The sequence below is a fragment of the Macaca thibetana genome, chromosome 13 (assembly GCF_024542745.1).
Source record: "Macaca thibetana thibetana isolate TM-01 chromosome 13, ASM2454274v1, whole genome shotgun sequence".
Classification (NCBI taxonomy): Eukaryota; Metazoa; Chordata; class Mammalia; order Primates; family Cercopithecidae; genus Macaca; species Macaca thibetana.
The window spans coordinates 16459508-16474482 of NC_065590.1; the positions used below are offsets into that span (position 1 = coordinate 16459508).

The 14975-nt window shown below is 37.8% G+C and overlaps 1 protein-coding gene across 3 annotated transcripts in view; it reads left to right on the forward strand.

Annotated features, from left to right (window-relative positions):
- ANAPC1 (anaphase promoting complex subunit 1) overlaps nt 1–14975 on the forward strand; it is a 118391-nt gene that overhangs the window by 88968 nt on the left and 14448 nt on the right. For all 3 annotated transcript variants that reach the window (XM_050752989.1, XM_050752990.1, XM_050752991.1), the window contains 8 exons: nt 4431–4507; nt 5023–5113; nt 5216–5269; nt 6496–6689; nt 10473–10559; nt 13320–13437; nt 14403–14480; nt 14841–14908. In XM_050752989.1, coding sequence (XP_050608946.1) covers nt 4431–4507; nt 5023–5113; nt 5216–5269; nt 6496–6689; nt 10473–10559; nt 13320–13437; nt 14403–14480; nt 14841–14908 — 767 coding nt within the window. The remainder of the gene's footprint in view (nt 1–4430; nt 4508–5022; nt 5114–5215; nt 5270–6495; nt 6690–10472; nt 10560–13319; nt 13438–14402; nt 14481–14840; nt 14909–14975) is intronic.

Sequence of the window (14975 nt, forward strand, 5' to 3'; positions counted from 1 at the left end):
TGACGTCCGAAATACTCCAATGAGCATTTCCTTTGGGCATCATGTTAATGTTCAAAAAGGTTCGGATTTTGAGCGTTTTGGATTTTGGATTTTCAGATTAGGGATCCTCAACCTGTGTATTCCATTTGCGACCCTGTTAGGTAGGGTTGGAATGACTGAGGCATAGGGTAGATGGTATATTTAGTTTTGTTAGAACTAATAAATCTTTTCCCAAAGCGGCTGTACCATTTGACACATTGACCAGCAGTGTTTGAGAGTGTTGGCTGTTGCACATCTCACTGATATGTAGTGATGTTAGTTTCTTAAATTTTAGTGCTGCTGATGAATATGTAATGATATCTCGTTTAAATTTGCATTTCTCTGCTGGCTATTGATGTTGATAACTTTTTCGTTGGTTTATTGGTCCTCCATCTATCTTTTTGTGAAGTGTCTGTGCATGTCCTTTGCTTATTTTTTTAAAAATTTTGCATTTTTATTACTGCGTTGCTGGAGTTTTTTATGCATTCTGGAAACCTGTTCTTTGTCAGATTTCTTTTGCACATATCCCTCCCAGTCTGTGGCTTGCATATTCATTTTCTTAGAAATAGTTTTGATGAGCAGAAGATTTTACAATGTTAAATAATATCTGATTTGTCAGTTTTTTCTTTTATAGTTATTCTCTATTCCTATAAAAAAACCATTTGTCTAACCCCATCATGAAGATAATCTCTTCTACTTCTCTCTAAAAGCCTCCAAAGTTTTAGTTTTTATGTATACTTACATAATTCATTTCAAAGTAATTTTGATTATGATATGAGGTACAGGTTGAGGTTGTCTACCAGGGAAGCTCATCAGAGACTCAGTGCTCAAGTTTTTAATTGGGAGCTGACATGTAGGTAAGGTACCCTCTGCCTTGCATGTACTGAAGTTCCAGATTCTCAGGAGAATGTGTGTTAGCTTAAACCACGTTGTTTGTAGTTCAGGCACAGTAAACCCAGATATATACATTTTGTTTTAAAGCAACCAATTAATTTACTTGGAATCAGATTGTCACTCTCTCTTGGTTGCTAGCTCTAATCTCGGTGCACGTCTTTATCCTGTGGGCTGTTGGAGTCTGCCCTGTGCACACATTGTTCATGGATCAGGCAGACATTTGCACAGAATTTATATACACAGAGCTTGGGGCCCTGTCTCTGTGGCTGTCTCCTTTGTAGTATTCTGTCCTCACCTCCCAATGGGTGTGGTATTTTCCTGTATCCTGGTTGTTAAGGCCAAGAAGGTTGTGAGCTTTTAATTGTAGCTTTTGTCATCTTTCTTGGCCCAGACAGACCTGCTTTCAGAACTCGGAAACCATGGAAAGGAAAATGTACCTAGTGGTGTTCCTCTCTTCCATGAATCAACTCTCCCCTTTAGAATCTGCTTGCTTTTGTTCTCACTCCAGTGCCTTGAGTCAGGAGTTGGTGAATTAAGCCCACCTGATTTTTAGAAAGAAAATTTAATTGGAATATGGCCATGCCCATTTGTTTACTTATTGTCTGTAGCAGTTTTTTGTTACAAATGCATAGATCAGTAGTTGCTGATATTTACTATTTGACCCTTTTAGAAATAGTTTACTGACTCCTGCCATATAGTTTGGATTTTATATTTTGTCTAGGGTTTATACTTGTTGTATGAGTTGGACCCGATAGGAGTTTATTCATCTATTATTTGAGGAAGTAGAATTCCTAGGTTTGTTTTTATTTGTTTAGTTTTTCCAGTTTTGTTAATCACTGATATGAAAGAGGTGAGGAAGAATTGTTTTAAATGACTCGCTCATTTGTTACCATAATTTTAACTGCTAGCCTATTCAGATGTCAGAGCTTTTAGTTGGTTGGAAAGTGCTCTTTAAAATGTATATTGTAGGATGAAATGCTTTTTCTTTCACTCCTTCATTCAGCACATACTCATTAATCCTCTGTAAATGCAAGGCACATGCTAAGTTCTGTAATACATTAAAGATACACCAGACATGTAGAGTGTTCTCAAAAAACTTTATTAAATGTACTAGGTTTGGCTTACTGAGATTAAACACGTATACAAGTAACTGTAATTCCAAAGTGGAAAGTATAAATTCATGTCAGAGAGTGGTCTTTTTTGTGGCCTGGTGTGGTGGCTCATGCCTGTAATCCCAGCACTTTGGGAAGCCAACGTGGGCACGTCACTTGAGGCCAGGAGTTCGAGACCAGCCTGGCCAATGTGGCGAAACCCTGTCTCTACTTAAAAAAAACAAACAAACAAACAAACAAAAAACCCACAGAAAACAGTGGTCGTTTTTCGTTTTTATGAAAATATGGTTTTTGGACTTTTAGTATAGAATAATCTATACTAAATTTTTTTACTTCAGACTTTATAATGTTATATTTGATATTTATTACAACAGGGATACTACAAATAGGAGAGAGAACAATTTCACAGTTCTCCTCCTTGATATTTCCTATCAGCCTCCACTTTTCTTTGGGTTCTCATCTGGAGCTACATGGATTCTGGAGCAGGGTTCCTTGTAGTGAGCCACCTAGCGTTAAAAGGAGGATTTTTTTTTTTTTTTTTTAATGAAAGGTCGCTTTGTAAACCGCTTGTCTGTTTGAACTTAGGGCATATGTAAAATAACAACTAGCATCTTCATAGCAATTTTTCTTTCATAAAAAACTTTACAGATAGGGTGTGGTGATTCACGCCTATAATTCTAGCACTTGGGGAGGCCAAGGAGGGTGGATTGCTTAAGCCTGGGAGTTCAAGACCAGCCTGGGCAATATAGTGAGATCCCATCTCTACAAAAAAATACGAAAATTAGCCAAGCATGGTGGTGTGCACCGGTAGTCCTAGCTACTTGGGAAGCTGAGATGGGAGGATTGCTTGGGTCTGGGAGGTAGGGCTGCAGTGAGCTGTGATTGCACCACTGTGCTCCAGAGGGAGTACAGTGACAGAGGGAGACCCTGTCTCAAGGCGAAAAAAAAAAAAAGAGGAAAGATATTTTAAGTCTTTGATTTGGTGATATTCAGTACCTAAGAAGACTGTATTGTAAGTGCCTTCTGAATATTTTTTTACTTTATTTTATTTATTTATTTATTTTTGACTGAGACAGTGTCTCACTCTGTTTCCCAGACTGGAGTGCAGTGGTGCGATCTAGGCTCCCTGCAACCTCCACTTACTGGGCTCAAGCGATTCTCGTGCCTCAGCCTCCTGAGTAGCTGGGATTACAGGCCCAGCTAATTTTTTTTTTTTCCAGTAGAAACAGGGTTTCACCATGTTGGCCAGGCAGGTCTCGAACTGTAGACTTCAAGTGATCTGCCTACCTTGGCCTCCCAAAGTGCTGGGATTACAGATGTGAGCCACTGCGTTCGGCCAATATTTATTGTTGTATTGAAGAAAACATCCTGAAATGTTAAGAAATCTAAGAAATCTCAAAAGATTAAACGAATAAATCTGAAATGCATTCATATATTTAGCAAATATATAGCTTTGTCTTTTTTGGCTTTTTTTCTTTTAGGAGAAAAGGATCAGATCTGTTCTTGGTTGTTACAGCTAGATATTCTGTATATGTTTTTTGATAAATTGTTCATTACCTATACTAAAAGGAATAGGATGTCTTTTCTAAACAATAGTTGTAACATAGCTGATAAACACATTGACAGTTTAGCTTAGCTTGGGTAATTAGCCTAGTGAATAACTTCACCTGTGGTAGGTATGTTGGCTTAATGCTGGAAACCTCCTGTAAAGAAGAATACATCTGATTAGAGTTCTTTCCTATTTCTCTTTTCCCACTTCTTCCCCTCACCCCTGCCCCAATTCTAAAGCCATCATCTTTGTATTTCAGTTGACTGGTGTGCAATATTATGACAGTGTTATTGATTCAGAATATACTAACGTCTTCCTGTTTATATTTGTTTAGCCCTATTTAATTCTTCTTCTTCTTTTTTTTTTTTTTGAGATGGAGTCTCACTCTATTGCCCAGGCTGGAGTGCAGTGGTGCAATCTCTGCTCACTGCAACCTCCGCCTCCCTGGTTCAAGCGATTCTCCTGCCTCAGCCTCCTGAGTAGCTGGAATTACAGGCGTGCACCACCACGCCTGGCTAATTTTTGTATTTTTAGTTGAGATGGGGTTTCATCATGTTGGTCAGATTGGTCTCAAACTCCTGACCTGGTGATCCGCCTGCCTAGGCTTCCCAAAGTGCTGGGATTACAGGTGTGAGCCGCCGCACCCAGCCTTAATTATTATTCTTACTTAGCCCATCTTAGATTTGAAATTTGATTGCGTTCAATGTGGTTAAAATACAGGCTTTTGAGTGAAATGGTTTGGTAAAGCTTACTTTATATAAATATAGCCATGATAAGCTGTGTGTTATTCTTCAGATTATTAAATATTTGCAATGAGAACGTTGATATCTAAGTATTCTTGCTTTCTATATTGACAGATTATAAGAGAAAATAGTATCTCTCTCAGTGAAATCGAATTGCCTTGCTCAGAGGATTTGAATTTGGAAACTTTGTCGTAAGTGATATATAATGCAAATTATCTATCCTAGCATCTATCAGATAAATAAATTGAAATATACTATGTAGGAGTCATATTGTCCTTGATTTAAGTAATTCTGAATCCCAGGCGTTTCTAACCATTTTTTATCAGATGTTCATGACGTTGGTTAAAGCTCTCTGAAGTATAGAGCTCTTGCCCTCAAAAAGTAATATTGGAGATTTAACTTGTATGTATTTCTCTTTTATCCTCTCCATTAAAACAAATTGGCAACAATTTTAAAAATTGTTTTTGCTGCATATGAAACTGTAGGCAAGGGGCAAACTTCACAAGTAAGGGTGACCCGATGCTTCTGGAAAAAAAAAAAAATCTGGAAAAAAAAAAAAAAGAAATCTGCTGACTGAGTAGAGGCACACTTGATCATTCCCAGAAAGATGTAAACTAACTTAGAGAACTGGAATATTTATTGTTACTTATTTCAAGTTAATTTTAAAGTAAAATAATGACTTAAATTTCTTGTCACCTGTTTTCAGGCAAGCACATGTCTACATAATTGCAGGAGCCTGTTTGTCTCTGGGTTTTCGATTTGCTGGCTCAGAAAACTTATCAGCATTTAACTGTTTGGTAAGAAGTATTTTAGTTTACTGTATTCTTTTTTTTTTGTTTTGTTTTAACAAAGCCTTAAGATCTTCTTTTAACTTTGAATTTTTTCTTTTGTTTTTCTAGCATAAATTTGCAAAAGATTTTATGACTTATTTGTCTGCACCTAATGCTTCTGTTGTAAGTATTTTTATCATTCTCCTTGGGAATAAAATTAAACTTGAAAAAAATTTACTGATAATCCAGTTACTTATGTGTTATCAGATATTGCTGCTGTTTGTTTGAATGTAGAATGAGAGATTTGAAGAACCATTAGCTCATCTTTTTATTTTTGTTTTGGGATATTAGTGAGAATATGATTACACTGGAAGGACGCACAGGTATCTAGTTCTTGTGACGAGAGAATAAGAAAGGCCATAATATTCATGGATTGTCATACCTCATGTAATTCTGTCTCAGTATTAAATATTGGGAATTTCCTTTTAAAAAAAATTAGTACTTAGTAAGGATTCAGTTGCTTTTGAGGCATTGCTTCTCTGATGACAAGACTAAGATACTTTATTTCCTGGTGAAAACTACATAGATTTATGCAACACTGTGTATAATATGGAAAAGTTAGAAACATCAAAAACGTCTAAAAGTAGTTAATTAAATTTGATTATGGCATATATATGCATTCTTATACAGTGGAGCTACCAAAATTACGTTATACAAGAATTTTTTGCGGCTGGGTGCAGTGGCTCACTCCTATAATCCTAGCAACTTTGAGAGGCTGAAGCAGGGAGGATCATTTGAGCCTAGGAGGTTGAGATCAGTCTGGGCAACGTAGGGAGACCCCATCTCTACAAAAAATAAAAAATTAGCCAGGTGTGGTGACACACACGTAGTCCCAGCGACTTGGGAGGCTGAGGTAGGTGGATCCTTTGACCCCAAGAAGTGGAGGCTGCAGTGAGCTGAGACTGTGCCACTACATTTCAGTCTGGGTGGCAAAGTGAGAGACCCTATCTCAAAAAAAAAAAAAAAACAACACCAAAAAACCCCCACTTTTTTGTGCGTGAAGCTTGCTTCTAATAGGTTATTTAAAAGGTTAAAAATATTGTGTAGAGTAACATCTCCATTTCATTTGGAAAAAATATGTGTAGATAAAGGGAAAATTCAGAGAAAAAGCCAAAATGTTAACACCAGTTACCTTTGGGTGTGACATTCCAAGTGATTTTTGTCTTCCTGATATTCAGTATTTGAAATTATCTCTGTTGAACTTACATAATTGGGGAAAATATTTGTATTTACAGATTATTATTTTTTTAGTTCCAAACTTTTGTAGTCTTCTTATGATGGCTAAGTTAGTTCTGATAATAAAGAAATATAACACAACATTACAGTGATGTCATCTCTTCACCTTGCAGACAGGTCCTTACAACCTAGAAACTTGTCTGAGCGTGGTGCTGCTGTCTCTCGCCATGGTCATGGCTGGCTCGGGAAACCTAAAGGTTTTGCAGCTTTGTCGCTTCTTACACATGAAAACGGGTGGTGAAATGAACTATGGTTTTCACTTAGCCCACCACATGGCCCTTGGACTTCTATTTTTGGGAGGAGGAAGGTACGTGAATATGTATTTTTTCCAGTGAAAAGATCTCATTGGTGAGATCTATAAGGGTGACTTGCTTTAATCTTGAAGATACATGAAAAATTTCAGTTCTGACTAGCTCTTAGCTTATCTAGCAGCATTATTGCACTTGATGGGCTTCTTTGTAGTTTAACCATCAGCTTATGGTCTACTCAGTAGACTTACCTTCCTCTCTGACACACTGAGCATCACTGTTATTTCTCAGAATACTCTGTGCTCAGTGCTTCGGTGCATCACTGCTTGTGCCCAACTGGTTAAAAATTTTACCGCTCCACTAAACTACTTTCACAGAAAGGTCACAAACAAAATCATATACAGATCCTGTGACATTTTCTTAGTTTTCAACTTTCTTGATCTTTTTCCAACAGCTGTCATTCCTGACTACATCCTTTATAAGACTGCCCTGGCTTTAGATGATCCGTAGTAAATAAAAACACATACATAGAAAAGTCTACACATCATAGGTGCACAGGTCAAAGAGCTATCTACCATAGAAAAATCTCTTCGTTATCATGTAGATCAAGATTCCGTATAGCACTTGCAACTTATGACACCTGTCTCTGCTTCTGCCATGTGCCCCTCTCAATCACTATTATCTTCCTTACCCCAAAGTTAGCCACTGTCTAGTCTTATAACACCTTAGATTGGTTTTGCCTGTTTTTGACAATTAAATTGAATTATGCATGATGCATCCTTTTGCACTTTACTTTTGCTCAACATTATGTTTGTAAGATTCATGTTGTGTGTAGCAATGGGTTATTCAAGTTTCAGTTTCTTGTATTACAAGTTTCAAGTTGTAATACAAGTTGTATTTCAAGTTGTAATTGTAATTTAAGTTGTATTACATTTCATTGTATGATTGTACCACATTTTATTGATCTCCCCCATTGATGGATGTGCTTCTTGCTTCTAGTTTGAGGCTGTTATGAACAATGCTGTTAGGGAAAGTTGTACATGTCTTTGATTTTGTTGTATATAGATCTCTGTGTGGAACTGGATCATAGGTTATAGGTGTGTATTCACCTTCAGTGAATAATACCATCAGTGCTGCAGTGCACTTGTACCATTTTACATACTCATGGGCAGGATGTGATATTCCAGTTGTTCCATATCCTTGTCAACCCTTGTTATTGTTACAGTCTTTTTAGTTTTAGCCAACTAGTAGGTATATAACAGGATCTCATGGTGGCTTTAATTTCTGTATTTCTGAATCATGTTCTTGAGTACCATTTTATACTTTTAATAGCCAACGGCAAACCTCTTTTATGATGTCCAAGTCTCTTGCTACCCAGTTTTTGTATTTATTTTAAAATTTTTATTTGTGATAAAATACACATAACATAAAATTTATCCAATTTTAAGTATGCAATTAAGTAGTGTTAAGTATATTCACATTGTTGTGCAACTAATCTCCAGAAATTTTTTGTTTTGCAAAACTGACACTATACCCATTAACAACTCCCTGTTTGCCCCTCCCACCAGCCTCTGGCAGCCACTATTTTACTTTCTGTTGTGATGAGGTTGACTGCTCCACATTGGTTTAGCTTTGTATTGATTTCTGTGGATTCTTTAAACTATGTCCTAAGCCCTTGGTCAGTTTTGCTTGTTGCAGTTATCTTTGCCACCCCAGGGCTTGTTTGCCTTTTCACTCTCTCAGTGGTGTCTTTTGATGACATAATTATTAGTGTTTTTCTTTTATAGTTTTTACTTTTTTGTCCTGCTTACGAAATATTTTCTTGCCCAGAGAAAAGGAGATATTCTCCTATTTTATCTTCTAGAAGTTTTTAGCTTTTCCATTCACATTTGGATCTAAAATCTACCTGGTACGGATTTTTCTCCGTGTTTTTTTTCCCACTGCTATTGAAAAGTTTATCCTTCTCCACTGCTCTGCAGTACCACCTCTATTATATAAGTTAAGTGTCTGTACACCTGTGTTTATTTCTGGGCTATTAGGGTCTACTGGTCTGTTTTTCTGTACTTGCACCAGTACTATACTGTCTTATGAGTCTTGGTATCCAGTTGAGTAAATCCTTCAACCTGAGTTTTCTTCTTCAAAAGTGTGTTTTTCTCTTGGCTCCTTGCATTTTCATATAAATATTGGCGTCTGTTCCATGCTATCTAACCTGATAAAATATTGATCAGAATTGCCTTGATTCTATGTGTCTGTGTTAAGATTCTATGTGTCTGAGATTAGAACCTGTTACAGTATTGTCTTCCATTCTGTGAATATGGTACACCCCTGCATATATTTAGCTCTAGTGTGTGTGACCTTGATCAATGGCTACAATGTCTACGTAGGCTAATTTTCCCCTCTTCTTTAAGACTGAGCTCACCATTGGAACTCAACTTTTCAGAAGTACAAAAAGTAAAGATGATCAGAAAGGTGTGCATTTCCTCTCAACATGTTTTGTGGAATTGTCTTTCTTTAATTGTTTAGAATTAATAATGGTTAAAGAAATATTACTATGAAAATTCTTACTTATTTTATTCTATGATTTTTGAAATTTTTTTCCTTTCAAAATGAGCCTCTCCATGTCTCTTACTCCACATCTTTCATTGTTCCAAACTGTATGACTCTCGTTGCTCTTCTTTCATATCGAATAGATTTTTCTACCATTCTGCTACTGCTTTGCTAGTGATTTTTGGTTTTTAAATGGTCATGTATGTTCTCTAACAACATTTAAACTTAGCATAGCTACACCATTATGTTTCTACCCAAAATTTCTAACATCAATATCTTAATATTTACCTTTGAATTTTGGTTTACCAAAATGGTACAAAGAAAATGGCTTATTCCATGTACATGCCAAAATAGATGTATTTCTTTGCTTAAAATTTGAAATCTCTTCTCTCTAATCCATTAAATACATAAGCATATATAATGAATTATAAGTTCTTATTTAATACTCCAATTATTTTAAAAGACAGGGAAAGAGATTTGGGTATATGTGTGTACATGTTTGTGTGTAATAAAAATATTTATATTTAATAGTTAGAAGTGGTTTTATGTGATGTCCTACACCATCTTTATTTCAAAATACTTTTTTAGAAAAACTCTGGGACTTTAGATTAATTTGCCAGTTTGCTATACTAAATTTGAGCAACAATAAAGTAATTTAAGGAAAATTTTAATAGACCCTTTACCAAGAGAATATTTTAAAAGTCTATAAAACTTTATCTTAAAAGTGTATCATATTGGCGAGAAAAGAATTTGTATTTGGAGGAATAGTTGTTTATACAGTCACTGTAAGTTTTTAGTGATAACTTTTGCCTTTCCATTTAGTCAGTCATTCTAAAGGAATCCTCATGCTTTACAGAAATAAAAAAAAAACTGTTTACATACCAACTAAAACATCCTGTATTTTTAAAAATGAGATTTATAATTGTATAAATAGGCATATATATTAATAAAATTGGATAAGAAGGTGGCATACTTGGTACATGAGTTTTCAATATTTATAATTTTTAGGACTGCATTCATGGTCTTCACTACTGTGCTATTGTATGTTAAAACCTTGCTTCAAGGGTTGAAATTTAACATTTATGGGATATTACTTTGGCTTTAAATAGTGATGATCTTGAAATGGCCTAAGGACTAAATGAAAAGTGGAGTGTTCACACCACTGACACTCTTGTATTATGAGGGCCTCTTATCAGTATGCCTTACTATACCCCAGTTTCCTGATTCTCAAGAATGCCTTGAAAGTATGTGCAATGCAATCGATAACATTTGTCCCCACCAAACTTACTTTGCAGGTACTCTTTGAGCACATCAAATTCTTCCATTGCCGCTCTTCTCTGTGCCCTTTACCCACACTTCCCAGCTCACAGCACTGACAACCGGTGAGTCTAGTGATTCTGTTTTCAATGTGATACTTACTAAGTTCTCTAAGGGGACCATTTGGTTGTATTTTGGTTTCATGGAATTATTTCCAAATTAGCCTTTTTCTGTTCTTCAACTTATGTTCATGGCTAAATCTTTTAAGAAAATTATCTCACAAAGTATTAGACCAGAGGATAACTTGGGACACCTGATGACTGACCAGTCTTCTGCCATTCTCAGATCTGTAGAACTGCTCTAAATCCAGAAGGAGATTAAGTAAAGTTGTCTTTAGGGAAAAAATCATCAGGTAAAGGATAGTTGCCAAGGGAAGTTCAAGATACTTTTTTGTGCTGTAATTATTTAGTTCCAAGAGAAAAGTTTGTCTGATTTAGTGGCAATGTCTGTATGAGTTCCTTTTTTCCCCTCTTTCACATAAATGACGAGAAATTTTGTGTAAATGACATAGGAGGGACAAGAAAAGCAAAATACAGCAAAAAACCAGAGACAATTTAGAAGTGGCAGTGAGCAGTAGAGCTTCAAACCATGTAGAAGCAGTTAAAAGCTCTGCATTTTAGGGTACGAGGAACCACCAACCCTTCCGTTTCCCTAGATATAGTTTGAGATATAGCAGATCTCTTACATATGGGGGAAGGGAAGAAAATAGCCCCTTGTAAGACACCTGAGCACTGTGCTCAACTGAAGGCATCCCCTGTTGTCTCCCCAGAGACAGGTCAAGAGCCCTTTATTGTTTATGGGAGAAGGGTCAGGAGCACTTATCACAGTAACATAAGTCATCATTTTAAACTGCACTATAATGTATAACGAATGACAGAAGAAAGATAGCCATTTTACAAACGTACCCTAATCTGAAAACCACACTCTGATGGTAGGTGCAGCACAAGAATATTGTTGTTAATACACCTCTGACATGTGGCCTCATGCCTGTCATTTAGGAAAGATTTTTTGAGTTGTTAAAAGCCAGTTATTGGCTAGGGTACAGTGGAGAGCCACACTCCCGTGCTGCTGGTCATAGCTATTTGGCTTAGCTATTGTAAACAAAGCCGTTTGGTGACAAGAATCTTTTTTTTTTTGGGCGGGGGATGGAGTCTCGCTCTGTCACCCAGGCTGGAGTGCAGTGGCCGGATCTCAGCTCACTGCAAGCTCCGCCTCCTGGGTTCACACCATTCTCCTGCCTCAGCCTCCCAAGTAGCTAGGGCTACAGGTGCCCGCCACCACGCCCGGCTAATTTTTTGTATTTTTTAGTAGAGATGGGGTTTCACTGTGTTAGCCAGGATGGTCTCTATCTCCTGACCTTGTGATCTGCCTGCCTCGGCCTCCCAAAGTGCTGGGATTATAGGCGTGAGCCACCATGCCCTGCTGGTGACAAGAATCTTTATGTAATTTATTAGTGTCAGTTTTTTCTGATCTTTATTGATTTTTACTTTTAATAGATATATAGAAGTAAATGTATTTGTGTAAGAAGAGGGAAGTTATTGTCTATAAAGCTTTTTAAAATTGAAGTCTCGTTTTATCCTTCTTTTTTTTTTTATTAGAGTCTTGCTCTGTTGCCCAGGCTGGAGCGCAGTGGCGTGATCTCCGCTCACTGCAAGCTCCACCTCCCGGGTTCACGCCATTCTTCTACCTCAGCCTCCTGAGTAGCTGGGACTACAGTCACCCGCCACAGCGCCTGGCTAACTGTTTTGCATTTTTAGTAGAGACGGGGTTTCACCGTGTTAGCCAGGATGGTCTCGATCTCCTGACCTCATGATCCACCCATCTTGGCCCCCAAAGTGCTGGGATTATAGGCGTGAGCCACTGCACCTGGCCAATTTTTTTGTTTTTTCTTCTGAGAGGGAGTCTTGCTCTGTTGCCCAGGCTGCAGTGCAGTGACGCGATCTCAGCTCACTGCAACCTCCGTCTCCTGGGTTCAAGTGATTCTCCTCCCTCAACCTCCATAGTAGCTGCGATTCCAGGCATGTGCCATCAGGCCTGGCTAACTTTTGTATTTTTAGTAGAGATGGGGTTTCATCATGTTGGCCAGGCTCATCTCGAACTCCTGACGTCAGGTGATCCACCTGCCTCGGCCTCCCAAAGTGCTGGGATTACAGGCGTGAGCCACTGTGCCCAGCCTATCCTTCTTTTATGAGATCTTAAAATATGAAAACTTTGTTTTTACATTCTAAAATAGAAATCTTAAAGTTTAAAAAACTTTTTGAGAACCCCAAAGAAAAATATTGCCATAGCCACATAGATGTTTGATGTACTGTATTTCAAGGACGTGTGTGTATATGTATGTGCAAGTTTATACATGTAGAAGAACTTTGCTGTCTGAGATGAACTGACATCCTGTCTTTCCCCTTCTTCCCTATCAATCCTTAAGGAAAAAGAAAAAAAAAAAAGAACTAGAAATAAATCTCTGAGAAGATAAAAACAGATGCCTGTGTTGAGTAGAAAGAGATTTTTGAGACTGATTGATTTTATAAGTGGTCAGTTTGATAGTAAATATTTTCATGTTATGACACTTTTTACCTCCCTGTAAAACCTCTTCACTGTGAAGACTAAAGTAAAGAATTATTGGGTCAAAGATCAGTTATATAAAATGTTTAAAAGATAATTTCTCCACTACTTTTTAACAGAATCTTATCTGCCTTTAAGATTTCTGTTCATCTGAAGATATTACCTGAGCTTCTGTCCTGTCTTAGCTCATAGGCAACAGCAGATTGCAGAGCTCATATTGTCACAGTCATTTGTTACCCACCGTCTGTCTTTTTTATGACCAGGTATCATCTCCAGGCTCTCCGGCACCTCTATGTGCTGGCCGCAGAGCCCAGGCTTCTCGTGCCTGTGGATGTGGACACAAACACGCCCTGCTATGCCCTCTTAGAAGTTACCTACAAGGTATCTCTCCCTATCATTTACTTGTAATTTTATTACCACTCATCCATCTTTGCAGGTCCTAATATTTCAAATGTGTTGTCCAGTAAAAGGTGACAAGTAGTCAGTTGAACTTCCATAAAAATGGAAGCTTCTAAAGTTATTGTATATCCTGCCAGGCCATTCATGCTTGTTTGTATTCTCTGGGTATCACTTTTTAGGGATCATCAGCTACTCTTTTGTCCTTAGAGCTTATAGTTTGAAAATCTCCCTGTTAACTTTACATGACTGACAGTAGTGTTCTATAAAACTAATTGAGTTAGACCCATTCTTAGATTTGTTAGCTGAATACTTGAAAACCCAAAATTGTGTATTTGATGACAGCTTTCATTTAGATGCACAAATAGATTACAAGTTTTATATCCTTCTTTCATTCAGCAAATTATTAAGTACCTTCTGTGAATCAGAACTGTACTAGGCTCTGGGGTAAAAAATGAGATGACATTGTCATTTTCCTTAAGGAACCTCTATCCCCTGGGGAGCCAGGCATGGATACAGTGAGAACAGAGTGTGATAATTGGAGATGTGTGTGGAATGCAGGGGAGGCAGCAAAGCACCCTTGCTTAGCTGTTAGCTGTGGGGTTGAGGGGCTGTCACAGCGGACGGTGTTTGGGCTAGGCCTGGCCCGCTGAGTGGAGCTCCTTCCGAACGGGGAAGGCAACATGCAGAACCCAGTGGCACTGGAGCATGGCCTTTGGTCCTGCTGGCCTGTGAGGGGCAAGGCTTGAAGTGGTGGGAAGTGACACATACCCTGTGGGGAATTTCGACATCAGTCCTTCAAGATTTGAGTACCAGAGAGGATTTTATGGCATTTTAAGGTCTCTGTATGAACTGCAGGGTTGGAGGGAGGTAGAGCGTGGAGATGTTTCTTCTTTGTTGTTTCCGCTGACTACCTAGTGAACTGTAGCTGGACTTTTACGTTTGTAAAGGGCACTCAGTGGTATGAACAAACGAAAGAAGAATTGATGGCTCCTACCCTGCTTCCAGAACTCCATCTTTTAAAGCAGGTAAGTTGGGCATGGTTGGGAGATGGGTCCAAGGGATCAATTCAGTAGAACAGCATAGCGTTAAAGACAGCTAAATAAAAGCCTCTGCTTTCTTCATGTATTGTAGCAGATAAGAAAGCTGCAGCAAAAGGAAAAGTCAGAAAGAACAGAGCAAGTTTTGTCTTAGAGATCTTTATTGATAGCTTAGGTGGCCTCAGAACATGATTTACATTCATTTTTTTTGTCTGGAAATGGAGCTTGTTAACCTCCAGATGCCTCTTTCTGGCTGTTACTGTTTCCTCTGAGAAACATAGGGTCCAGTTTGTCAAATGAATATATTTTTCAGCTTTGGGTTGACTACGTTTACATTTATCTTGGCAGATTAAAGTTAAAGGCCCAAGATACTGGGAACTGCTCATAGATTTAAGCAAAGGAACACAACACTTGAAGTAAGTACATTAAATTTCTCCGATTTACCTTTTAGGAAGTGAATAGAAGTATATAGGAAGGTATAAA